General features: G+C 42.2%; 1 protein-coding gene across 2 annotated transcripts; it reads right to left on the bottom strand.

The window, feature by feature from the left end:
- Positions 1–4,518: 4,518 nt before the first annotated feature.
- On the bottom strand, positions 4,519–8,766 carry LOC147624893 (pentatricopeptide repeat-containing protein At2g39620-like). 2 transcript variants are annotated; one of them, XM_086818139.1, is made up of 3 exons: positions 8,478–8,766; positions 4,964–8,386; positions 4,519–4,882 (listed from the first exon to the last, which is right to left on the bottom strand). In XM_086818139.1, exons 2-3 carry the CDS (start codon positions 8,195–8,197, stop codon positions 4,850–4,852), a joined length of 3,267 nt encoding a protein of 1,088 aa, XP_086674265.1. In that variant the 5' UTR covers positions 8,198–8,386; positions 8,478–8,766; the 3' UTR covers positions 4,519–4,849. The 2 variants fall into 2 exon arrangements, with proteins under 2 accessions (XP_086674265.1, XP_086674266.1); XM_086818140.1 differs by having other exon boundaries at positions 4,964–8,249; positions 8,478–8,754.
- Between the last annotated feature and the right edge of the window lie 6,336 nt (positions 8,767–15,102).

Genomic DNA, 15,102 nt, shown 5'->3' with positions numbered 1-15,102 from the left:
GTACATTGTGCTCTCCTTGAAATGTAATAAATCTTCCTTTATGCTCAAATGTTAGTGTATTATGCAAATAGCTTCTCGAAAGTGTTTACCCCAATAAAAATAATCATTCTCTTCCAAGAATTACATCTGCGGGGTCGACAGACGCATCACTTGAAAATCCAAAAGTGCTTCATACTCTTGAATCTTTATCCCAACTTGGTTTACCACAGTATCCTACTAATCTTTATCATAGCCATTAGCTAATGATACTATATACTTATGAGAACATGGGACTTGAGGCAACTTAAGTTTCTTAACCAAGTTGTAATTTAAAAAGTTGTGTGTGGCCGCCATACAACAATGCTTTTCATTAGAATGAAAAACCTCGACCGATTTATATTTGGGAGAATCCTTTCTAATGAAGCCTCTTACTTTTTGAAAATTGTCTATTCCCTTAAGTTTTAAGACAATTTCTCTATAGTTATATATTAAGTGAGATTTAAATTCTTTTGTTCCATAGAACAATTATCCCACTCCTCCCAATCCAATCTTCTTCATTTTCAGGAAGATATTCCTTTAAGAAAAATTCCTTGAATGAATCCCAAGAATCGGATACTTGCCTAGCTTCTAATAAACTCATCCACCACTTATAAGCTTTACCTTATAAGGATAGGTTAGCTTCAATGGGATAGTTATGATCAAGCACATTTCTTAAAAGATGCAAATCTTGCTATTTTTGTAGAAAAATATGGACCACATCTTTATTTATCTCCTTCTCTCCAATGTAATGCTCCTTACATTATAAGCTTGAGGATTTGCAAGACTAGAACTTTGATTCTCCACCCAACCATATCCCAAATAGACCCTAAACACATGGTTATATAGGCCTAAGTGATGCATGACCTTCTAACTTCAACCTTTCATTAGCTAGGCATGGCCTTTTCACTCTCCAATGCCTCCTCAACTACCCCTAGAAGGAGGCGCCTACTTCTGTGGCATTTGGGCTTCCCTTGTGCACCATCTACATCCCTTTTACTTTAACCTTAATGCCTATAACCATTTCTTTAGGTATTTTCAATTTGAAATCCCCTAAACGTTATTTATATGCAAACATTTTACATATAAATAATCTTTTATAGTATTTCCTGTCATTATCATAACACATGTGTACTACTTCCTTTGCCTTCGTGGCTTCCTTTGCTTGCCCTATTGAGCTCCTTAGCTTGAACAAGGCTCTGATACTATGAAAAGATTAGGGGAGGAGAGAGAGCTTGAGCTCTTGCAATAAGCACACACACACCCATATAACAATGGATAACACACACACACACACACACACACACACAAAAGAATGGAAGGGTAAAAATCTTCTTCTTCTTCTCAAAACAAGGCTACAAAAGATAAGTGAAAATCCAACATAAGTACTAGAGTACTATATACAGCGATCCATAATGTGAACATGCTAAATAGGTGAGCTAGCAAGATAAGCATGCCATAACTCTGTTGGACTAGATAGGTGTAGTCCAGCTATAGAATCACTTGCGAAGATCCATCATGTCAGTCAAACACGCCAATGGTGTAAATGTGGAATGGCATCATGATATCAGCTCGTGTTGAGCTTGACATCTCAACACTTGTTATGTGTTGGGAATAAACTTGCTAGAGCTATGCCATCATAGAGAAGATTTAGTGAGGCTACATGCAAAAATTCGAGATACCACCTAGATGCTTGTTAAAGATTTCTTTGCACTCATCAGACTACCACTTCTAATGCTCAGTCTAGACAACATCAGAGGAGATATGGGAGGCACTTCATCATTTCATATGAACCATACACACAAATCTCTAGGCATTCTGACCCCACTCACATGGAGTGCTCAAAGAGAGGGCACGGTTACTTCAAAGAGCCACCTCCAACTCCTAGTTCTCCACACACACACACACACCCTCCGTCCTACCCCACAACAAAAGACCCAGGCTCTCTTCCCATCAGCTTCAAATTAAGGACATACTCTAACAACATAGAGTGTGACACCAACATAAGATGTGGACATTGATCGTACGTATCCAAAGGATGCACATACTTGATCATATGTATCTAAATGATGCCACATGATAGCACATACTTGTTTCATTATACATGCACCACTTGGGCCCTATTTTAAACAAACAATTTTTTTTTCCCTTTCTATGTTCATGACTTTTAGGTTATACATATATCACATGTACTTAGTTTTTATTGCGTAGACCCTTTGGGTCTTTAATAGATGATAATTAAATCCCTCTCTCTCTTTCTCTCTCTCTTGCATACACACCATACAATAGTAAGCTTGTTTATACTGCTCTTTATTCCTTAACTACCTAGTGTGTTGTTGTTTGGTTGGTCACCATTTGGCCACTGAACTGGTCCACCCTTTCTTTCTCATTATGTATATACATTTGACTAGCGTCCACAATAGTTATGCAAGGAGTTGATGCCAATCACATGATACTGTGGATTTGACTTTCTATTGGGACTTGTGCATGTGTGTACATGCTTGGAGGATTGGTGTTCCATTAGCTGTGGTACCCTCATGTACTTGCCTGGAATAAGTTTATTCTGATATAGTCTCATGAACGGGGATTGTCCATACCAATGTTGCATTGCATAGTATCTTTATGTGCTTGCTTGCACATAAAGATTGTGCATACCAATGTTTCATTGCATAGTATCTTTAAGTGCTTGCTTGCACATAAAGATTGTCCATACTAATGTTGCACTGCATAGTATCTTTGTGTGCTTGCTTGCAATTTGAATTTTCATGTTGTTTTCATGCTTGCTTGACCATTGTGTAATTCCAGGGATTGTCCATACCAATGTTGCATTGCATACTATCCTTATGTGCATACTATCCTTATGTTGCATTGCATACTATCCTTATGTGCTTGCTTGCAAATTGAATTTGCATGTTGTTTTCATGCTTGCTTGACCATTATGTAGTTCCAAGGGACGTCCACCCCTTTCGTGCATGTGAAACTGTCTATGCTGACATGGTTATGTGGCATGTTATAGGTGGTAAGTATTGGGGTCATAACTCAGACTTAGGGTCTTCCATTACTTTATGAGCTAGTGTATACAAACTATGCTAACATGATTATATGTGGCATGTGATGGTAGGTATTGGGGTCATAACTGAGACTTAGGGTCTTCCATTACTTTATAAGTGAGTGTGTACATACTTTATTTTTGGGCGACAAAACTCACTTATAAATTATGACCAGCCGTATGTTCGTACACACTGATGTCTCCCGAGGTGGACAAAGCTTAGTATCCACCACCTAGACCTTATCCCCTTTATTCAAAGAGAGCAGATAGCCATGTGTCATTCCCAACTTGGACGCTACCTCTCTTTCTCTCTTCCTGACACCACCCAAGGTGGACATCTCATCATCTCTCTTCTTCCTCCCTCTAGAAGTTGGCGCCTCCTTTCCAGAGGCTCTTTGGTTGTATTTTCTACACATTCTCCTTCCTTCCTCCATATCCAAGCATGTAAGAGTGTTTTCCATGCTCCCAAAAGTGTTTACAAGCCATATTCACTCTCCTACACCCTCCTAATGGCTGAAATTCAACAAAACAATCCTTTTCTTTGTTGTAATTTCTGGTCTTTTGGCTGAAAACCCTGATTTCAACCTTCCTTTCTCAAGTTGAACCATAGGAGAAGCTTTTCCCATAGTTCCCTACAGCTACTTGAAGACTTTTGTTGCAACGATAAATTGAAGATTTCAACTCCAAATGCTTTCATTGCGAAGACTTTTGCCAATAGGAGGGAGGAGTAGGACTCCATGTTCACATACCCTCTCTAGCGTTCTCTTGTCAGGCGTGCTCTCTTGTAGATTGTGTATACCATGTGTGGGTGAAACAATAGAAAGCATATGGTAGGAAACATGGGTACTTAAGAGTGTAGTGTGAGTTGAAGATCTCCATTGATATTGTATTCATATGCATTGGTATGAAAATCTAGTCAAAAATGTCCATAACACTATGTACTTGATTCTACTAACAGATTGTTTGTAATATTATATTCATATGTATTGGTATGAAAATATGTTCAAAAATACCTATAACACTTTGTACTTCATTCCACCAAGATCAATATACATTATTTGAGGGAGGGGCCGACCGTTCAGCCTCATTGTGCATCTCTTGTAAATTCAGCAAATTACATCTTGTATTGTGCTTGTTGTCCATTAAATCTTAGTTATTTAAGTGTATTAATTAGCATTATGTTCAGCCAAACATTCCACACCGATCAGTGGAATTTCATTGGTATCAAAGAGCATACGGTTCTCTTTCACTTCCATCGTGAAAGATGATCACCGTGAACACTAGCTATCTCTACACTTGGAACACTATGGACAACCGTACATTAAATGTTGAAGATGTCAACACAAGAGGCAGGGACAATGATATGCATGCTTCCAATGCTTTACACGAAGAACATACTCATATGGTGCATACTAAGAAACACGAACATGTGGGACAATCATCTCGTGGTAAAATTCTCAATAATTCTAGCATCAACATTTCAAGTAAAAGGGGCAATGGCTACTGCCGTTGCTCTATTGTCACGACTAGTCCCCACAGATACCCTTTCCTTCCTCAAAAACATGAACCCATTCTTTATCTTTGACAAGAATCCTTAGCTGCTCTATCTTGGATATAATTTCCATTTGCCAAAGAGCAGTCGTTTTACAACACATATATTTTGGAGGTGCAAGGGTGTCCCCTTGGGTGTACACAAATAGGGCACATGTAATACCCAACTTCTCACTGCCTACATAATACATCTTCAAATCATCAAAAAATGTCACATAAGCACTCTCATTGCTGCTACCTTGTTTGCTCCCTCCTGCATGTCAGCACCTGCATAAATTTGAGTCATTAAGACATAATACATCTTCAAATCATCAAAAAATGTCATATAACCACTCTCATTGCTTCTACCTTGTTTGCTTGGTCCTGCATGTCAGCACCGGCATAAATTTGAGTCATTAAGACATAAGCTGCAGCATCCTTTTTGTCCAAATTCACTGCATGTTCAAATGCTTGTTTTCCAAGTTCCACATTTCCCGAAATTCTACAAGCACCCAACATAGTATGCCACACTGCAAGATTAGGACAGAATGGCATCTTCTTGATCATTGTTACTGCCTTGTCTAATTGGCCAGCACGACCAAGGAGATCAACCATGCAAGTGTGGTGCTCAAGACTTGGAACAATGCCATAGTCTTTGCTCATGGCCTCAAAGTACGTCTGGCTCTTATAAAATAGACATGTGCGACTGCAGGCGTTGAGAACAATAACAAAGGTGACCAAGTCTGGCTTTATACCTTCTCCTACCATTCTGTCAAAGACATGGAAAAGATTTTCACCATCTCCCCTCTGGGCATATCCTGCAATCAGTGAATTCCAGGAGACTACATCTCTAACCAAAAGCTTGTCAAACACTTGCTGTGCTATGGCAAGTGAGCCACATTTAGCATACATGTCAACCAAGGTGTTGCTGACAACAAGCTCTTTTTCCAGTAACCCCTTCCTGGCGATCTCAGCATGTATTTCTTGACCCTTGTCTGTGGCTCCTATGCTACCACAAGCTTTCAAGCTGCAAACATATGTGACAGCATCAGGAGAGACACCCTCAAGTTGCATCTGTTCAAAATACTTGAGTGCCTCCTCACCATGCCCATGCTCGGCATATCCTGCAATTAGTGCATTCCACAAGACTACATCTTGAACTGAAAGCTTGTCAAACACTTGCTGTGCTTTAACAAGCAAGCCACATTTGGCATACATATCGATCAAGGTGCTACCAACAAAAAGGTTTCTTTCTAGGAACCTCTTTTTTTCAATCTCAACATGTATTTCTTGGCCCTTGTCTGTGGCTCCTATGCTGCCACAAGCTTTCAAGCTGCAAACAACTGCAACAGCATTCAGTGGGACACCCTCAAGTTGCATCTGATCAAAACACTTTAGTGCTTCCTCAGCATGCCCATCTTCAGCATATCCAGCAATCAGTGCATTCCACGAGACTGCGTCTCGAACTGGAAGCTTGTCAAACACTTCTTGTGCTTTTGCAAGAAAACCGCATTTGGCATACATATCCACCAAGGCACTGCCAACAAAAAGGCTTCTTTCCAGTAACCCCTTTCTTTCAATCTCAGCATGTATTTCTTCACCCTTGTCTGTGGCTCCTATGCTTCCACAAGCTTTCAAGCTGCAAACAAAAGTGACAACATCTGGAGAGACACCCTCCAGTTGCATTTGTTCAAAATACTTGAGTGCATCCTCACCATGCCCATGATCAGCATATCCTGCAATAAGTGCATTCCACGAAACTACATCTCTAATTGGAAGTTTGTCAAACACTTGCTGTGCTTTGGCAAGAGAGCCACATTTGGCATACATATCAACCAAGGTATTGCCAACGACAAGGTCTCTTTCCAACAACCCCGTTCTTTCAACCTTAGCATGTATTTCTTGGCCCTTGCCTGTGGCTCCTTTCTTGCCACAAGCTCTCAAACTGCAAACAAATGTGACAGCATTCGGGCAGACACCCTCAAGTTGCATCTGTTCAAAACACTTGAGTGCTTCCTCACTATGCCCATGTTCAGCATATCCTGCAATTAGTGTATTCCACGATATTACGTCTCGAACTGGAAGTTTGTCAAACACTTGTTGTGCTTTGGTTAGCAAACCACATTTGGCATACATATCTACCAAGGTGTTGCCAACAAAATGGTTGCTTTCCAGCAACCCCTTTCTTTCAATCTCCCCATGTATTTCTTGGCCCTTGTCTGTTGCTCCTATCCTGCCACAAGCTTTCAAGCTGCAAACAAACGTGACAGCATCTGGAAAGACACCCTCAAGTTGCATCTGTCCAAAATACTTGAGTGCTTCTTCACCGTGCCCATGTTCGGCATATGCTGCAATTAGTGCATTCCATGAGACTATATCTCGAACTGGGAGTTTGTCAAACACTTGCTGTGCTTTGGCAAGTGAGCCACTTTTAGCATACATATAAACCAAGGCGTTGCCAACAACAAGGTCTCTTTCCAACAACCCTTGTCTTTCAATCTCAGCATGTATCTCTCGCCCCTTGTCCATGGCTCCTATGCTGCCACAAGCTTTCAAGCTGCAAATAAACGTGACAGCATTCGGGGAGATACCCTCACGTTGCATCTGTTCAAAATACTGGAGTGCTATCTCACCATGCCCATGTTCAGCATATCCTGCAATTAGTGCATTCCACGAGACTATGTCTCGAATTGGAAGTTTGTCAAACACTTGCTGTGCTTTGGCAAGCAAGCCACTTTTGGCGTACATATCAACAACAGTGTTGCCAACAGCAAGGTCTCTTTCCAACAACCCCTTTCTTTCAACCTCGGCATGTATTTCTTGGCCCTTGTTTGTGGCTCCTATGCTGCCACAAGCTTTCAAGCTGCAAACAAACGTGACAACATCTGGAGAGACACCCTCGAGTTGCATCTTTTCAAAACACTTGAGTGTTTTCTCACCATGCCCATGTTTGGCATATGCTGTCATAAGTGCATTCCACGAGACTACGTTTCGAACTGGAAGCTTGTCAAACACTTGCTGTGCTTTGGCAAGTGAGCCACATTTGGCATACATATCAACCAAGATGCTGCCAACAAAAAGGTCCATCTCAAGCAACCCTGTTCTCGCAACCCCCATATGTATTTCAAGGCCTCTTTCTATATCTTTCATCTTTGCACAAGCCTTCAATAGGGCCACGAAAGTATGCCCATTGGGATGTAGAGAATCATCCTTCTGCATTTTCCGGTATAGAGTGAGAGCATGTTGTGGCTTCCCACATTTGAGATAACCTGTGATGAGGGAATTCCACGACCGGTCATTCCGATACACCAACCTATCAAAAACCTGCTGGGCATCGTGCATGCTTCCAACTTCCACCAACATCCAAACCAGGTAGTTCCCCAGTGATGTATGAGCTTCCAACCCACTTTTGCTCATGTAGGCATGCAAGCGCAACACATGCGCTCGGTCTCTCTCCTTCTTGCACGTGTGCAAGATATGTGCAAAGTCCTCAATGGAAGGCTGGGGCAGGACCCCTTCTTCCAAGGAAACAAGTGCCTCCTCTAAGGTACGCATCCTCCAACCACTGGCGGCACCATTCTTCACCACTACTGGCAGCACCATTCTTCACTACTACTTCTTTCCCTTCATCTTGTTCTTGTTCTTTGTACTTTCCCTGAACAGGGCAAGGCCCTTCTGTTACCAAAAGACTAAGCCTGTCTCTGACCCATATTGAAATGCAAATACCGTCCATCCATAGGACTCCTGGGTAAGTCTAAGTTAATGCTTGAAATCTGGGGCCCTTGGGTTCGTCTGCGACATGAAAACCTTACTCGTGGGAATCTAACTAATCAAGGGAGCATCACCACTTCTATTAAGCAAGGAAGGAAAGACAACCACTTACTTTGCTCTGTCGTTGGTCCCACGATCCCTCCAGTACTGCTTCCACAAGCACTCGGTCCGTGTTCGTGATGCCTGCATCTCCGCTACACTACATGAAGTTCCTAAAATGGCACGTACGGCCACATTAAAGTAGTTAGAGCGGGTAAGATCTTGGGAGAAAGGCTCTAAATACTTTCATGTGGCCGTACGTGACTTTCTCCCAAGGGTAAGATCTTACGAGCAGTGCGGTAGAGCAATTGGTGAACCGTGTGTGTGTTTCGGGTAAGGTCTTGTGATCGAGTCTTACTTCTAGCTCTCATCTCTGTATATATATATATACATAGAGCAATTGGTGAACCGTGTGTGTGTTTTCGGGTAAGGTCTTGTGATCGAGTCTTACTTCTACCTCTATAGAAACGATATGAGGGGTCATCATTTTATTGCCTTAAATAGAGAGGATATGGGGGACATCATTGGGAGGCCACAGCTTCGGCCAAGATACGGTAGTAGGACATCATTGTGCTCCTGCCAGATTTTGAGCAAGCTTATGATAGAGTTGACTGGAGCTTTCTGGAGGGCACGACATGTGTGAAAACGGTATTTTAACCAGCCCTAAAAGGGGTTTATTTTGGGATTTTTGGTCTTGTATTGCTAGCCGACAGCCCACCATCTCTAGGCCGACCAGCAGCCCTCCCATATATATGCATTGTTTCATATTCAGCAAAAGCACCACATCATAAAACAACATTTCATTGACTTTTTCAAGCATCAATCGTTACATACTAAAATGAAACCTTAGAAAAGCACTCTTATTCTTGAAAATCTCACATAATGTATTTAATGGAAATGCAAAAAACATTTTGGTGCCATATTCTATTTTTCTGCCTATGACTCTATACTACATATTTCACACACTATCTATACTATCTCCCCAGTTAATATGTTTTTTTGTAACCTTTTATTTACAGGGAGAGAATAATGTTAGATGTAGTGATGCAGCTAGATAATATTTCCTTATTTGGAGCAATCGCAATGCTGTCACATGTGATGGTGCACGATGGAAAGATGAAGGCTAACCTTACAATTTGATTTTGGATGTGGTGGCAGAGAGACTGAGCTTGAAGCAAGAGATCTCGTTAGGGTTTCTCGGTGCGGAGTGGCGTTGCGGCTCCTTCGCCGTCGTTGGTTATTCGTAGTCCCACTCGAGTGCCACCACCTCATGGTGCATGCCATGTGATAGGGTCAGATACAGCCCTACGGTAAGCATGCCAATGTCACTTTGAGAATAAAGCTAGACCAAATGGGTGGACTCCTAGCTTCAACGCATGCGAGAATCTACCACGGATAGATTTGCCCTCATGCACTAGACTGAATGAGACAACCCCTGCATCACATGTGATAGTATCTATTTTTAGGAGTGGAGGGCGAAACATATTGTCTCACTATCACTTTTTCCTATGCCGACACCTTGTCCATTGCCCCTATGGCCTCTAATACCATGCAAAGTCTCGCGCCACAAACTGAACCATAATCCACGGCCACCATCAAGAAAGTTTTAACTGCTAGGGTTTCTCTCCCCATGGATAAAGTCTACCTCGAGTTCAAGAAAGTGGTTGACTGCAGAGCCTACCTAAACTTCACATGGTGCATACTCTCAGGAGGAAGACTTTAAAAGATGGTTTTCAAGGCATACTCTCGGGAGGAAGACTTTAAAAGATGATTTTCAAGGCAAAGCCTCCCTTGTCTGTCGCTTCTACTTTGCTAGCGAGGGATTCTTCTAGATCCTAATGGGATCCCTTGCTCAGGAGAGACGCTATATGCACTCTGGTCCCTAGCTACAACGAAAAGCCTGGTTCATCTCATTCCTTGGTACTACCCCCGGCCTTCAAGCTGGAGCACGTTCTGCAAAACGAATACCCGAACGCTCGATATGGATTAGCTTCTCGGACATCCTAGAATTACCTATGGGCATAAGACACTCCTACAAAGCATACATTTTGTAAGTACATTCACTACACATATAGTGCAACCAAAAAATCACCTCTGTTAATCAAGTAATTAATGCTAATCAATTAAAGTGTTTTTTAGCCATTGAGGGATCATCCCTATGGTTGGGGACCTGCTACAGCTTACCAAAGCTTCACATCGAAAAAGCCCCTTGATTTTCCCCTCCAACGGTGCTCTACAAATCAAGGTATTTTATGCACAATTAACAAAAAATTACTTTGACTAATACCTGATTAGTGCTAATCATCTAAGGTTTTTTGGACCTTGTATAGTTGGAAATAAATATTTGGATGTTGCTAAACCTATATAAAGCATCAAATCTTATTTTTTCCCTTGATTTGAGTGATCAATTTGTTAATCCAAAACAAGGTATAATTTTGCATTAGCATTGCTTGGGATAATGGGATTTTTGAGCTTGTATGCATCATATAACTTATTAATCATGCTCATAAACCATTTGTACAAGGGCAAGACAGTGCCATTGATAAGGCTAAGATCCCCTTATGCATATTTGTTGCATTATCTTTTGAAAGGAATGGACATCATCATCATATAAGGCCTTATGAACACATTGAGAAAATGATTTATCTTTGCTTACATGGATCCCACGATGGCTAGTGTTCCTACTAGCAGGGTCCTGTATTTCCCTCAATTGGAGCTTAATGAAGGCCAAGGGCGGTGTCGATGCTATATACTCTGGGACAAGCAAAATGACACCTCCAACATCCTCTCCCTAAAGAACCCATAAGGTATTGAATTTAATGCCTTTGTCAAATCCGAGATTCTTGCTACAAGTGTAAGCAATCTAGACACTTCACCAAAGATTGGCCCCAACCGAGCTGCACCTCTAGCTCTGGCGGGCTAGGATCAGAGCCCCTTGCAGGAGATGCCTCCCAAGTCTCCTATCACCATGCCCGACGATCCACAGCCAATGGCCACGGAATTCTCATGATGAAAGAGAGAGTATAAAGCCAACAAAGAGCCAATGGCCACGGAATTCTCATGATGAAAGAGAGAGTATAAAGCCAACAAAGAGCAAGGCTCTATTTTAGGAGGTAAGCTCCCACTCACACGTACTCCTATAGCCCAAAAATACAAATGTTCCCTCCTAAGGCCAAGGTAAAGGAGCCTATGCCAAAGGACAGGTGCTCATACTAGGGAACAAGTATGAAGCTCTGGCAACTCTTGACCCCATTGATCTAGATATGCCTCACAATACCATAAATGTTGGTTAATATGCCCCTTCATACTAAGATTAAAGTTATGTCCTAGAATATTAGGGGACTATGTGCAACCAAAAAAAAGAAGACAAGCCTTATCTCTTTTTGATAAATGGCAAGCTGATTTTTTATGTTTGCAAGAGCTGAAAACTGGAGGAGTCCACCCTCTCAATCTCGAGAAGGGTAGAACTTCTTTCTTCATTAATGCACTGCAAAATTGGGTCTAGAGGAACAGCCATCTTGCTCAAAGATGGGTGGAGATGCATGCAACATTACACTGAGGAAAATGGTCATGCCCTTATCCTCAAGGTAAGCAACTCATATCAATCTGACTATATGCCGAGTTTATGCCCCTAATGACTCTAGCGAGAGAGAGGCTCTCTAGGACCACCTAAGTTTGATTTTGGAGGGTAGGAAGCTATCCTTGCTGAGGATTTCAACATGGGTGAGTCACTAGAAGATTGCTCCCATCCCCTAGACATGAGTCAACCAGAAAGATATGCATGGCAAAAATTCACCTAGTTGTGCATATTGATAGATGTGTGAGTTCAACATTACATGCACCTACACATGGTATGATGAGAGTGGCAAGCACGGCCACACGTGATCGAGGGTATGTTTCTAAAGGTGGATGGTGTGGGCGGCACCGCCCTAGGCCACTCGAACTCTCCCAGAACAAGGATGCTCAAACCATTCACCCATCCTCCTTTCTTTCACCCTGCCCAATCTTGCACCTTGAAACACTACCCCCCTCCCCTTTCAAGCTGAATGTATCCCACCTGGGGAAGAAGGATTTTGATGTAAGGTATGCCACCTATTTCTACAAGAAATTTAGTTGGGAAAAGACTCGACAAAGGAAGGTGTGTTTCAAGACTGTTGAAAAGTTGAGAGAGACTGTAATATAGATGATTCAACATGAGGGGCCAAACCCCATAATCACCACACTAGTTAGCAATGTAGACACGTATTTACATACCTAGGCCCAAGCCAAAGAGGAAGCACTAAGAATCCATGACTGCACCAAATGGCTCTCCAAAGGGGACACCCCTACCAGCTTCTTTTTCCAACAAGTGAAAGAGAAACACTAGCAAGAGCAGATTAGTTAGTTTTTGCAAATGGATGATAACTATGTAAACAGAAGATGAGAGGGAGATTCTAGTACAGGTCATGACACATCTATCCTCGATCACAGAGCAAGTATGTCCCCTTGGTGGGATACCCTGAAAGGTTGGATAATTTCCTTTCTCAAATTACTAGAAAGGTGGAGGACCCCTCCATCCATGTGCTGAGTAGAGCCTATACAATAGATAAACTCAGATTTGTTGGGCAAGATGGGCAAGGACAAGTCCCCAGGGCCTAATGGGCTCTCCATCAAATTTTACTGGTATTTTTGGCCTCTTATTAGCCAAAACATGTGCTCTATGATCACAACACATTCTATTAATGCAATGGTGAACTCACTCATGAAGTGAATAGGCGTCACATCAAACTAATCCCAAAGAAAGCTAACAGCCCGAGAGTAGGGGACTGGTGCCCTCTCACAATGCTCAACACCTCGTACAAGATATTTTCCAACACCATCACTGTTTGCATAAAGTACATTCTACCAAGGGTGGTGAACCCCAACCAATTTGGGTTTGTACATGGGGGACAAGCATATGACAAGGTTCGATGCGACTTTATGGTTGCAATACTTGATACAATGGGATTTGGAAGAGGCTTGATACAGATTGTTAGAGCCTTGCTTGGGATTGCTAACTCAAAGGCATCATAAATGGTGTCACATGTGAGGATTTTTCTTTACAAAGGTTGGTCCGCTTTACGGATCTAGTGCATGTGCTTTTCTTAATGGTAACAGAACCCCTACTAATGTGCAATACCTCCAAGAGCAAGGGCTCCTCACAAAGGCCTCCCCCTCCCAGTAAACCAATCAAGAGATGACTACACAATTTTTTGCTAATGATAATAGTTTGATCCTTGATTATGAAGAGGTTAATGTGGATACTTTCTTGCAGGTTGTTGATGAGTTTTGTTAACTATCCGGGTCAATTAATAGCACTAAGAAATAAGAAGCCCTCTTACTGGATCGAGGAGATCATGAACACTGGGATCGCAAGTACGACTTTAAGTGGATCCCTCATGGAACACCTCCCAAGCTGTCAAGATGCCCCATTGGCACATATGTATGCAATAAGCAGAGATTCGACTAGTTCTACCCCAAACACCAAGGAAAGATGGACTATTGGGATACGACCCACCTCTCATTTTCTAGGAGACTAATGATTCTCAAACATGTATGCACGTCATATATGGTCTTCATAGTGTCCCTATGCACATTCAACCATACCAAATGAATTAAAGGTGAAAAGCTATTCAAAGATTTCTTGTGGAGGCGGGGAAGAGCTAACACGCAGTCACATGGGATCAAGTATGTGTACCCAGATAGAAAGGGGGTCTGGGGTTACTAATTTAGCCTCCCATGCTAAATTCAAGTGTAGAAGATTGAGGTGGATCAACTTTGGGGGGTAGTAACTAGATTTTTCCTCCAACAAGCCAAGGGCCTGACGTGGAGACACCATTTAACCACAAGTGGTAAATGTCAGATCACCTCTAATTTACAACCTAGTCACTGGGTGAAAGGAAATCCTCTCATCTCTCTAGTGCATGGGCCTTACTAGAGATGGGGCCCTTGGGGAAAGTGTATAGTGGTCATTCTATAATGCAGAAGCCTCAAGTGATGCTTCAATTGCAGGCTCACAAGCTCCACAAAAGAGGAGTTTGCACATGGCAAGATCTCTGGAATGCCAAAGCTACTCAATGGCATGACTAGGACCCTATAGTTTGATTTGAACCCCACATTACTAGCTATCCTTCAAGCGGCCTACCAAGGCACTTCCACCAAGGTGGCCCATAGCAATGCCCTAAACTTGGCCAACTTGCTAGCAAAGTGGGCCTCTCTCATACACATAGGAAAACCTCTAACCAAGACAAAGGGAACGAACCTGCAAGTGTAGTAAACTAGCTAAGTCGAACGACTCTCACAACATTGGGACACTCAGGACTCAGTGGCAATGTGGACAAGTTGCATAACTAAGGTGTGGAAGCCTACCCCATGCTTAAAGATCAATGTATTCCTCTCGAGGGTACTCCACCAGATGCTGGCCACCAACCAAGATGCTTGTCTCATGCAACACCAATTCAGATGGAAGAAAGCCTTACTTAGGGAGGTCAAGACTTTGAACCCATCCCTTGTGAGCATATGGCCCTAGATTCCCTTTCACATCATGAACTAGCTTTGGCTCATTCGCAATCACAAAGTATTTTATTGGCCCTAATACATATTGCTTAGAGGTCAAGAATTTGAACCCAACCTGCAAGCATATGGCCCTAGATTCGCTTTCACATCATGAACCATCTTTG

The sequence above is a fragment of the Cibotium barometz genome, chromosome 24 (genome assembly GCF_041138505.1).
Source record: "Cibotium barometz isolate CiBa-2024 chromosome 24, ASM4113850v1, whole genome shotgun sequence".
Classification (NCBI taxonomy): Eukaryota; Viridiplantae; Streptophyta; class Polypodiopsida; order Cyatheales; family Cibotiaceae; genus Cibotium; species Cibotium barometz.
This window is presented reverse-complemented; position numbering and strand designations above follow the sequence as displayed.